The sequence below is a fragment of the Papaver somniferum genome, unplaced genomic scaffold (assembly GCF_003573695.1).
Source record: "Papaver somniferum cultivar HN1 unplaced genomic scaffold, ASM357369v1 unplaced-scaffold_31, whole genome shotgun sequence".
NCBI lineage: Eukaryota > Viridiplantae > Streptophyta > Magnoliopsida > Ranunculales > Papaveraceae > Papaver > Papaver somniferum.
In genome coordinates, this window is record NW_020642151.1 from 108167 (window position 1) to 121014 (window position 12848).

Consider the following 12848-nt stretch of genomic DNA (forward strand, 5'->3'; position numbering starts at 1 on the left):
TCGAGGACGAGCTTTAGTCTAGAAGGGGGGACTGATGCAGGGCATACTACAATTCCAGAAGATTCCGCTTAGAGGTTTGGCTTCCATGGTTTCCTAGTTTCAGTCTTTCTTATTTTTAGGATTCTTTTAGATTTCCTTTTAGTTTTCTGTTTCCTAGTTTAGTTATTCTTCAAGCCTATATAAAGGCTAGATTAAGTCTTGTAAGAGCTATCTATTACTCAATCAAATTATTAAACACAAAACTTATTTTTCTCTTCTTGCTTGAATTCTCTTCTCTTCTTGCTTATAGCAATCTAGTATTGCTTTCTTTTACCTTGTTCCACATTAATGGAAATCTCAAACTCGCCAGTTGGAAGAACTGGATGCGGGTGGCACTAAATGCGGCCCGGCGCACAATATGGGCTGACTAATTTGGGCCAAGAGAAGCGTCTTCTAAATAATTGACCGGGCAACCTTTTTCTAAGTGATGCCATGGGTGGGTGCACCCAAAAAGGCTCATTGTCTATTCTGAACTATTTTCATGGTAAATTCATGGCGAAAAAAAGTCTTACTGAACAACAATGATAGATAAAAAGTAGTGAGACGACAACTACTGATTTATAAGAAAAGGGTCAAATTGAGAAGCCTTTCATGAATTCAGCATCATTTTCCATGGCCTTAAAAACCTCAATTGTAAGGTTGATTTCGATGTCAATACTTCCTTTTACTGGTCCTTCATTCACAGTTGTCATTCCATGTGATTTTCGGCGCATACCGGTTTTCACAGCAATAGGTCGACCCCAACCATAATCATTTCCGTACATGTTGAACCTATGGGAACCCCTCGCCCATAAATTCTTCTTCACAACTCCTGCCTGGTCGCCCGAATTGATGAAGATAACAGGAGTCTTTGTCCTCGACTCAAAAGTACTTCTAATTTTCTCATCACTGAAAGAATTAACCGGCTCATTCAATAAAGAAGCTAAGAACCAAAATCCCCTTTGGAGCACCTCACTGTCCTTTGCGGTTACTAGCAAATTGGATCCTGTGTTACCAAAGTACGCTTCTGGCAAGGGTGGAATCAACTTAGTTCTGCTGTCCATTACTAATCCAAACGAAGTCTCTTCGTTTTCTTCATAATTATTATGTAAGTCACTTCTAGCACGTAATACTGCTGTCCAAATGTGAGCCAATACTGCTTGTAGCGAAGAGATTTCCGTTTTTTGATTTGTTTGAGATATTATTTCTGAATTCACCTTCGCCTTTAGTTTTGCAATGTTTGCTTTAGTAAACCGAAAACATTTCTCTACATGACCCTTAAATAGCTGAACTTTAGCATCACTGACATTCCTTGTTACCAAAAATTCATCACCGAAAGGAAGACGGATAGGGCGGTCTGTGTCCCTGATAAACCAGCGCTCGAGAACTGGAGGAGGACATGGAGTATGATAATTGGAAGATCTATAGATCTCAGACCATAAATTAATAAAACTCCAAAACGATTTACCGTCACATACTGAATGGTTAGTACTGCACCCTATGAACACACCATCGCGTAGTTCAGTTATTTGAATAGCAAGTAAAGGATGTGACTGACCTTCGTAGTTCATTACCCCATTGAGAGAAAACAGTGGATCTATTATGCCTGGAGGAGTATAGGGCTGAGAGACGATGTCATCTATTGATATGTCTGCAGTAGCATGAATGAACTCTGCACCTTCACAGTTACAATTGATATAAACGGAGATCGTGTTATCATCTTCATGTTTCTCGATGCCAAGACGACCAGCTAGAGGAAAAAAATGATCTAATGCATACGACAAAGAAGTTTTCAGAAGACTTATCATGTCTTCTTCATCTTCTTGCATGGGTCTTGATTGTGACTTGGTGAAGAGAAAACCCCTTTGCATGTATATTTGTCTCAAATAAACTAAATCCCATGGATTTAAATCAATCCTCTTATAATTATGATCAGTAAGTTTATGGATGTAACTTGCTGGCCGTACAATTGTTGTAGAGATACGATGAACCTCAGCAACACTCATTTTGCAATTACTCTCTTTCAAAACAGCCTAGATTACTGTTTATATGGATCCGAAAGAAAACCTCTTATGGGTTTATAATCACCGAGCATGATGCAAGAGAAAAGAAATCAGTAGTAACAAGCAAGTGGGTGAGTGATCCTAATGGTGCTTTTTGTTACGATTCTCTTGGTCGAGATGCCTTTCACTCATTTTATTCGTTTTGATCCAACTTTAACCCTTTTTTTCATGTGCATCTTAACTTTCCCCATTTGTGATTAAAAGCCGATTGCATCAGATCCCATCAACTTGTCCTAAAGCACTGAAAAGCCGATGCAGCTTGGAAATTTCTTTACTTGTCCATCTAGGGCGTAGAAAGATTAAGAGCCAGATTAGCTCAGTCGTCTATAAAGTGAACTGCCATAATAGATTATAATAGATTAGTCATCCAACGTTAAATGCAAGAATTCTAGTGGGGCTGCAAAGAAAATTACATTATCTAGGTTGGGATAGGGGGTGGCCTAGTACATAGTAAATACTATTACTCCTTCACTAATTACCCCTCGATCATAATTAGGCCGACCGAGCGAAACAAAGGAGGACTCTATATACGGTAACTTTGTATTAATGTGAAACATGACTTTTTTCCAATTTGACACAAAAAGATAGGATTTGGTTCAACGACGAAAGGATGACACTACCCCTCCTTTTTAATCCAATTACTATAACTCCTTATGCCCTTACGTATCTATTTATGGGGTTTAATATAACATATATTGAAAAACCGAGGGTCTAACAACCCCACCCAATATTTCGTTTAGGCAATCTGTATGGACAAACTCCAATATATTTCCAATAGAATCAACTAGACAGTCAGACTCAATCAAGGAAAATACATCCAAGAGTTATATCTCAACTTCTCAAATCAATCTGCAATCGAACAGATAGAAATCTGTGAGCCGGATTAATATGAGAAATAACATGGATGGTACCAAAGACCAATATCCAAGTGTCAATCAATTTGTATCAACAACCAAAGGTTGAATTATCTAATTGATTGAATTACGCACAACCTGTGATATTTCAATTATATAAAAATATAATGCGGAAAAGAAATAACACAGACACCAGAAATTTTATTAACGAGGAAACCGCAAACGCAGAAAAACCTCAGGACCTAGTCCAGATTTGAACACCACATTGTATTAAGCCACTACAGAATCTAGCCTACTACCAATTATCTTCGGACTGGAATGTAGTTGACCCCTAACCAATCTCCCACTAATTAAGGTACAGTCGCGTTCCTTACGCCTCTTGAACCAAGAAGGATTCTACGCACTTGATTCCCTTAGCTGATCTCACCCACAACTAAGAGGTGATACGACCCAAAGTCAGAGACTTTATAAACAAATCTGTCTCACACTGAAAAGTCTATTGAATAGATAAATCTGTCTCTCACAGAAATACCAATGAGTTTTTATTCCGTCTTTTGATAAATCAAGGTGAATAGAAACCAATTGATACACCGGACGTATATTCCCGAAGAATAGCCTAGTAATATCGATCATCTCACAATAATCTTAATCGTATGGAAGACACACAAGATATTGTTGAATCACAAACGATGAGACGAAGATGTTTGTGACTACTTTTTATTTTACCTATCGGAGATTAAATCTCGAGTAAATCTTAGATAAGATAGTACTCAACATGATAGAAAAAAGTAAGATCAGAACACGCAACTACAGAGAAAATAGTTGGGTCTGGCTTCATAATCCCAGTGAATTCTTTAAGTCGTTTACTTATAATGGTTTTAGGAAAAACCTAGGTTAAAGGAGATTCGACTCTAGTCGCAACTAGTATCACACAGAAGGTGTGGGGATTAGGCTTCCCAGTTGCTAGAGTTCTCCCTAATATAGTATTCAAATCAAGGTTTGCAATCAATGCTATCTTGGTAACAAAGCATTCAATATTCACCGTTAGATGAAAACCTGATTAGAGTCAAGCTAATATCTTCCAACCGTTAGATCGAACTTAGCTTGTTATACACAAATGAAATGTGACTCATTTAGGTATGACTAACCGTACTCACACGTGTGCACATATTTGGATCAACAATAGTTAACCTAAGTTATCCATATGAACACTTTCATATCAATCTTGTTCATCTTAATCACAACTAGTTCAAATGACTCAAATGAAACTATTTATGGAGTTGTTCAATTATTTATATTTTCATAGAAGTATACAAGACACAATTGAAGCAAAATCGATTTTGATTCACTTGAATCAATTCATGAACATTATAGCCACAATTTGCAAAAGATTGCATTCCTTACTATATAAATGTATTAGTTCATGAACAAACCGATTTTAGAACTTAACCCACTCAGGTATGCTAACGGATACGCGTACTTAGAGTTCCGGATTTGGTCTGGGTTCGCCAGTATGCGAACGGGATGCATACTTTCGTACACCACCAAACTCAGTTGAATTCCCGGACTTGAATTATGCCGGTAGGAATACGGGTATGAATACTAAGTTCTCGGACTTCAACTTCCAAACCAGTACGCATACCGATATGCATACTATGGTTCCCGGTTTTTGAATAACTTGCAACGGTTAGCATACAAGTACGCATACTGTGCTATATTGAACCAGTGGTTAATCTATCTTAATCATTGAAACATTCTTGGAAGACGAGAATAGCTGTCTCACACAAACTATTAGCTTCTAAGCAATTTTCAAGTGATCAATAGATCAATACGAAACATTCCGAGTCTACATCAAATGACTGTCTCACACAAACTATGTAAGATGTTACCAGGCGATTTTCACATGTTCATCTTTTGACTTTTGTCAAGAATAAAGATGAACTTGGTTAAAGCGAAAGATTACCAACATATATTTCTAGAAATATGTAAGCGAGTTAAACTCAGCTCGAAATATCAAATGTGTATAATATAAAGTCTATATAGCTAAACGACTTTTGTCTCAATAGGAGATAGAATATAAATAGACTTCTGAGTGATATATAAGTTCAAGTCTTCACATACCTTTTGTTTATGGAGTTCCACAAGCTCCCCTTAGTAGTTCTTCGTCTTCAATTGATGGATGTCGTGAAGTCTAATGCTCAACTACACATTTTATCCTAATCCGAGACATAGCTATAAGTAGACTAGAAATCAAGACTTATAATTTTGGCAACTAAAGTTGACAACAAGCTTGAGATAGCAACGCTTGCGAGTTCGACCGAGCAGTGCTCTAACATATTTAAAAACCCGTGCCTTGAAATTTTACAAATTTTATCTCGTTTAATGGTTTTAAAAAAATCTACACAATGAGTACAAACAACAATATCAAAATTTGGAGTTTTTACGAAAAATTCGGAAGTGTTTATTATTTTAGGCATAATTTTTGAAAATTAAATGTGTATCCATTATGTCAACTTCCACATGCAAACTAATTTTCGTTGCAACTAATAAAACGATTTACTCCTTCCTTTTCAGGAAAAATGATTCTTTCACTCCATGTCGGGAAAAAAAGTACTTTCACTCTGTGTCGGTAAAAATGATACTTTCACTCCATGTCTGGAAAAATGGCTTTCACTCCATGTCAAGAAAAATGCCTTGCACTCTATGTCAGGAAAAATGGTACTTTCACTCCGTGTACGGAAAAATGATATTTTCACTCCATGCAGGTAGAAATGACTTTCACCTCGTGTCAGGAAAAATGATACTTTCACTCCGTGTCAGGAAAATGACTTTCACTCCGTGTTAGGCAAACTGATACTTTCACTCCGTGTCAGGAAAAATGGCTTTCATTCCGTGTCAAAAAAATGACTTTCACTCTGTGGCTTGAAAAAATGATAGTTTCACTCCATGTCAGGAAAAATGGCTTTCACTCCATGTCATGAAAAGTGACTTGCACTCCGTGTCAGGAAAATGATACTTTCACTTCCGTCGTGTCCGGAAAAATGATATTTTCACTCCGCGCTGGGAGAAATGACTTTCAGTCTGTGTCAGAAAAAATGATACATTCACTCCGTATCAGGAAAAATGACTTTCACTCCGTGTCAGTAAAAATAATACTTTCACTCCGTGTTAGAAATAATGACTTTCACTGACTTGCAATCCGTGTCATAAAAAATGATACTTTCACTCCCCATGTCCAGAAAAATGATATTTTCACTCTGTGTTAGGAGATATGACTTTCACTCCGTGTCAGGGTAAATGATACTTTCACTCCATGGTAGGAGAAATGACTTTCACTCCGTGTCAGGAAAAATGATACTTTCACTCTGTATCTGGAAAAATGACTTTCACTCCGTGTCAACAAAAATGACTTTCACTCCGTGTCAGCAAAAATGATTTTCACTCCGTGTTCGAGAAAATGGTACTTTCATGCCGTGTCAGGAAAAATGATACTTTCGCGCTGTATCAGGAAAAATAAACATTTCACTCCGTATCAGGAAAAATGGTACTTTCGCACCGTGTCTGTAAAAATAATATTTTCGCGCCGTGTCGCAAAAGATGATACGTTTGCGTCGATTTCTTCGGTGCATCGTCTCACCATGACAGCCGTCATCTAGTATCTATCTCATAATAAAAAAAGACAAACTAAAGATCTAATTCGAACGACCCTTAAAACATATTTATTAAAATAGATTTCATAGAAAAAAAAGAGGCAAACAGCGGAAGTGGATAAAATTGCGTAAGTTTAGCGTTTTAAACATAGGCCCAGTTACTGTGAGCAAGCAAAGCCTACACTCCAGGATTAAGAATGACATAGGTCCAGTTATTGGACTCCCTATTATGTTTTTTTTTCTTTTTTCTTATAAACAATTTGCTATTATGCAATGTTCATTGTATATTACCCCGTCCAAGGTTGTGAAATCGTGAATCGCAGAGCGAATCGTTTTCAGTTTTGAAAATCGAATCGTATGTTAAATCGTTAATAGTAGATTCATGGTCGATTATTGAATCGCCACATTTATACTCGTAGATTTGACTGATCTAAATAAAGCATTTGATCTTTGGATTTATAAACCATATATATATAAATTACGTTGAACAATAACAAAAAAGACCTAGTTAATGTAGTGGTAAAGGGTCCATCTCTATGAGTGTGAGCACTGAAGGTCGATTCTCTACAACGTTATCAGTTTTTCAGCGGGTGTTTCAGTTGACTTAGTCAAAAAGTCAAGAATCGTTGGTCAAAGTACGATTCTTGGAAGAAACGATTCAAGATTACGATTTGAGTCGATTTGGTCAGATTTTAATCGAGTCGTACGATACGAATCGCGAATCGCATGATTTTCGATACCATGACTCCGTATTTTTTCTAAAAATAGTTGTTATCAATTTTTCAGTTTGGTCAATCTTGAAACGGGCACCTAGTTCAGTTGGTCATTCCCGTTTTCCAAAAGTTTCATGCGTTCCAGAAGGTCCCAGATTCGAGTCCCCAATGGCGTAATATTACAGGAATTAACATGGAAGGTAGAGTTAGCTTGCCTCCCTTGTGACACAATCTCAGCCCCTCCATCCGCTTCGGCTCTCTTGGCTAGGGTACTCATGAGACTTGCTGGTTGGCTAGCACGCCAACCTGTTCAATTAGTGTAATAGTATGTTCTTGGAGCTTAGCTTGTTAGGCTTCCAACTAGTTAATGTAATACCCTTTATTTTTCAACTTTTAGGTTAAAATGAAAAAAAGATGGTATTTTTTTTTATTTTAAAGACATAAATAACACATAATAACACTATGTGATTATATGCTACAAATTTTCTCACCGAATTAAACTTAAACACCTTTGAAATAGTGTTTAACATATATCTATATTATAAGGAACAATGGTGTTTTTTTATATGGACGGTTATCTACATTTCAGATATATAAAGGACAACCCAGATTCAACCACCTTGATATTTACATTTTGGGGGCATAAACAACCGTCCAGATGGATCCACTAATATCTGAAACAAGAAATGCATCGAACCAAGTCAACGTCGCAGCCGTTTCTTAATCTTTGACAATAAATGGAATTGAATTACCTCTATAAAACACACACACACTGTTTTTCCATTTTTTTCTTCTTCACAAATCAACTGAATCGATTCTCTACAACGTTATCAGTTTTTCAGCGGGTGTTTCAGTTGACTTAGTCAAAAAGTCAAGAATCGTTGGTCAAAGTACGATTCTTGGAAGAAACGATTCAAGATTACGATTTGAGTCGATTTGGTCAGATTTTAATCGAGTCGTACGATACGAATCGCGAATCGCATGATTTTCGATACCATGACTCCGTATTTTTTCTAAAAATAGTTGTTATCAATTTTTCAGTTTGGTCAATCTTGAAACGGGCACCTAGTTCAGTTGGTCATTCCCGTTTTCCAAAAGTTTCATGCGTTCCAGAAGGTCCCAGATTCGAGTCCCCAATGGCGTAATATTACAGGAATTAACATGGAAGGTAGAGTTAGCTTGCCTCCCTTGTGACACAATCTCAGCCCCTCCATCCGCTTCGGCTCTCTTGGCTAGGGTACTCATGAGACTTGCTGGTTGGCTAGCACGCCAACCTGTTCAATTAGTGTAATAGTATGTTCTTGGAGCTTAGCTTGTTAGGCTTCCAACTAGTTAATGTAATACCCTTTATTTTTCAACTTTGAAACAAGAAATGCATCGAACCAAGTCAACGTCGCAGCCGTTTCTTAATCTTTGACAATAAATGGAATTGAATTACCTCTATAAAACACACACACACTGTTTTTCCATTTTTTTCTTCTTCACAAATCAACTGAATCGTAGTTATAAATCATACATGAGCGAATTATCCCAGGTATCATCACCCATGACCAGATTTCTTTTGCCAAGTTTTTGTTTTACTCATTTGGATTATAATTTTTGTACCTAATGATTTTCTTTTATTATGAATCATGAAAATATGAACGAACCATACAATGGATCATATTTAAGATAAAATCTCTATAAATTCTTCTTCTTTTTTCTGCAGGTTCTCAGTCGCATTTGTCTTGGGCTGTCATTAACCTAATTGGGAAGGTTTATAATATCCTGTTAGGTGCCTTTGATTTTCTGATGATGAAAATTATTAAGTTAATTTCCTACGAATATTTTTGATCTTATTTGTCTACAAATATTGTTAATTATCATTTGTGGTTTCAATTATGTGAGAGAAGCTCCCAATTGTGTTAGCTTTGATCATAGATATTTTGGTGTTAAAATCTGTGGTTTTACAGGACAAAAACAACTGCTAGAAAGAAAATGTGGTGAAACATGTTTGAAATTGAAGGGGTTAACAACTTTTAAGGCTTTCATGATATTAATCTCATTCCTGATACAAAATCAATAATGGATTAACTCAAGTAAGGTACCATGTTTCTACAAAAACGGTCAGTATATTGGTCTCTAATTTTTATTTTTCTCTTTTAGATCTGTATGTATTTAAGGTAACTTTTTTTTTTAATGCTTGTATTGCAGTATGTGTCTGAGATTACATTTTTCAGGAAGTAGTTCAAAGAAATTGCATTGTGAGATATTTTTACTAAATTATCTATATTGTAAGAATTGAAATATGATATATAATTTGCAGATTCGACGAAGTTCTATTCACAATAGAATAGAGGTACAGGCAAGAAAAGTAACAGTTGTGCTAACTATGGTAATCACCGGTCACTTTGTTTCATTCACTTCTTTGTTCTGCAAACTGTAAACTGATTCATTTTAATTTGTTGTTCGTCATCACTGGATTTATGCAGGTTAATTTTTTGGGGGGTTTTCCCATCTTATTGAATCCCATTTGGAGTTTATGTGTTGATGCTTTAATCGGCTTTCAGGATGTATGAATCATGTTTGGTTATGGTACAACATACACTCTCCCATCTAAGATGTTTCCTCGATATGTGATTGCACATTTCTACCACACTTTATGAACTTATATATATATTTATCAGTTTTGGCAGCCTGTTCAGGATAATAGTTTGTAGAGCGTCTATGGACAAAATTATTCAGGAGAGTGGGTGGCACTATCTTGGTTGGAATGTCTGTTGTACGATCCTTGCGAAAGTAGTGTAAGATAAATGTTGTCTTAGTTAACTTTGTTACCCGATTTACCTGATTAAGGTGGAGGCAGTGAAGGAAGATTATACATGTCCAGTGGCTACATAGTTATCATATTAATATATAAGGATCCTCTCTTCTTTTAGTTTATTCATAATAAAAAAAAGTGTATATATTATGGTTTAGAATGTGTTAAGGTGTCGTAGGTAGTTCATATTGTGGTTTGGAACTGTTTGATCCTGCATTAACTTATTTGTGTACTTTGATGGATGCAGATTTGATAGCATTTGGAGTACTGTTGGTGATGGATCTAAGTGAGATGAACCCAGCAAGGTGGATAATTCTGCCTATTCTTTTAAGCCAAAAATTCAAGTATGAGGTTTTAGATTGTTCTCTAATTGATTTGGTTCCGAACTCAACTTCAGACTACCTTTTTGAGGAATGGAAGTGAAACTCACAGTAGAGAGGGGTGGGGTGATGGATATGTCTGGCATCTAATAAATGAATAATCCAAATTAAGCATCTAAGGGCCAAGTAAGTTGCATATAATTGGTACTTCGTCCATACCTATTCGCACTATCGTATCTCAAATTATTTCATTTGTACTTTTTTGTATGACGGCCACCATTTTTATTAACTCCAATAGTTATAGAATTTAACCACATCAACATTTAGTCATTGCCTAGGCTCATCTAATTTAAGTACCGCATCCGTAGGTGCTTGCACGGCGACTATCTAGACAAATCTACTTTAAGCACAACGAGCGTGTCAAATTCAAGTCGGAAAGTTGTGTGTTTGATTCATATAGGTGCACTCCCGTAATTCTTTGAATTTGTCACCAATTTGAAACCTTCATTTATAACATGCAAGCAGCGCCAATAGGTTTGTTTCTTAGGTAGAACTGCTTTAAGAACTACCGAACCTATTAATCACCATGATACCTATTGAATTGTTAACTACCAAAACAAGAATATTTTATACATTTTTTTAATGATTATAGTGATTTTTAAGTTGTAAACACCAAAAATTCTTAACAACAGAATGATGCTCTTTTAAAGAACGTCACTGTATGGTTACATATTTTTTAGAAAGTTTTTGTTATGTGATAACCGTGATTGGTAAATGCTAATTTGGGTTCACATTGAGATCTTCATTGAAGATGCTGACATACTCTTCCTATATTTATTTTTTTTCCGATCTGCTACTTAAAGTTCATTCTTATAAAAGAAATCATTCAATTGGGAATAATGCGAAGATATGTGTTCAAAGTCCAATAATAATATGCGTTGCATAGTTAGGTTCACAATGCATCTTAAAAATGAGCTATTATTTTTCTTGTGAATACTCTTACTGATCTTAAAAAGATGAGAATATCCTCTTACTGATCTTCCTCGATGCAATTCATCCCTGGATTTATTTATATATTTGCAGTTTTTGGAATTTTATTTTTATTAGTTTACCAGGTAACAACTTTAAACCATTCATGATTTGCAGGACGCATATAAATGAATTAATACCTCCGTCATGACCGGCATTGCAAAGACATGTCCTGCACTTTTTCATCCTCACAAATATCAGTAGAAAGGGGAGAAAATAGTGTAGTACTTTGTAGTATACATTTTTAATGCATTTGGTATGGCATCCAAATAAAAAATGTTTGTGAACACAGAAAGGGCCATCATACAATGTGAATGCAAGGATATTATCTCTACTGTGAACACCAAAAACTCTGGCATCCCCACGAAAAATAAGAAATGATAAATTATAAATGACATAAAAGCTCAAGTCACTCCTCACTTTATTTCTGAGTTTCTTGGTAGATAAGCTAATTAACACCCTGGCTCTACACCTTCGAAGGTTTAAAATGGAAGAAAGTTACAAAATTCTTTCAATGTATTCTGATACGAAGACTGTATTGGAATAAACCTTCATGATACTCATAAACTTGAATCCAATATCTTTCATTTTTCACCAGAACTTTACAAGCATGGAACTCCCAAGCAATAAATTTGACCTATGGCTGGTGTCTAACCCTAGATGTAGGTAGGCCAAGGAGAACTCCCAAGCAATAAATTTGACATATGGCTGGTGTCTAACCCTGGCTGTAGGTAGACCAAGGAAAACCACGTGTCTGAATTAGCTATCCCTGGAAAAATCTAATTAATCCCGTATGATATAGTGACTCCATTTAACTACATATTAACGAATACAAGCCGAAATGCAACCAACACAACCATTTAGGTTCTATGTTCTAGCAGGCTGAGCTCTAAATGGAATTAAAGTTATGTAGTTATGGAAATACCTCTTCCATTGGCATATGACACGCTCAACAAATCCCAACGTGCAAATCGAGTTCTAATAAGTAATTTATATATAAGTCGCTAATAACCAACTAATTCAACAAAAATGTGCTTAAACGTTGACATACCAGAGGCTGTTTATATCAGGAGCACCTAACTTACTTATGGCTACATTATTATGAGATTGAAGAGCAACTCATGTGTTAAAGGTAAAGTTTAATCGGGGTAAAGATCATAAAAAGAGGTGACATATAGGATTTCGAATCTTTTATACATAAAAATTCATTTTCATTACGAAGGTAAGGGTTAATAAGAAAATATGATATGGATGTCATATCATGAGAGGAGGTTAAGGAAAAAGTCATATCTAGATTTTCTTTGTGACCTTCGTTCTAAGACCTTACTAAAAGGTTATTGTTAGATCTTACATTAATCCCATGCTTTGGCGATGTATTTTAAGATAAAAATTTTTATTTTC

General features: G+C 35.9%; 1 protein-coding gene across 1 annotated transcript; it reads right to left on the reverse strand.

Annotated features, from left to right (window-relative positions):
• Window positions 1-596: 596 nt before the first annotated feature.
• LOC113341733 (protein ENHANCED PSEUDOMONAS SUSCEPTIBILTY 1-like) lies at window positions 597-2077 on the reverse strand. The gene has a single exon (XM_026586497.1). The coding sequence runs from the start codon at window positions 2022-2024 to the stop codon at window positions 612-614; it is 1413 nt and encodes a 470-aa protein (XP_026442282.1). The 5' UTR covers window positions 2025-2077; the 3' UTR covers window positions 597-611.
• Window positions 2078-12848: the final 10771 nt, after the last annotated feature.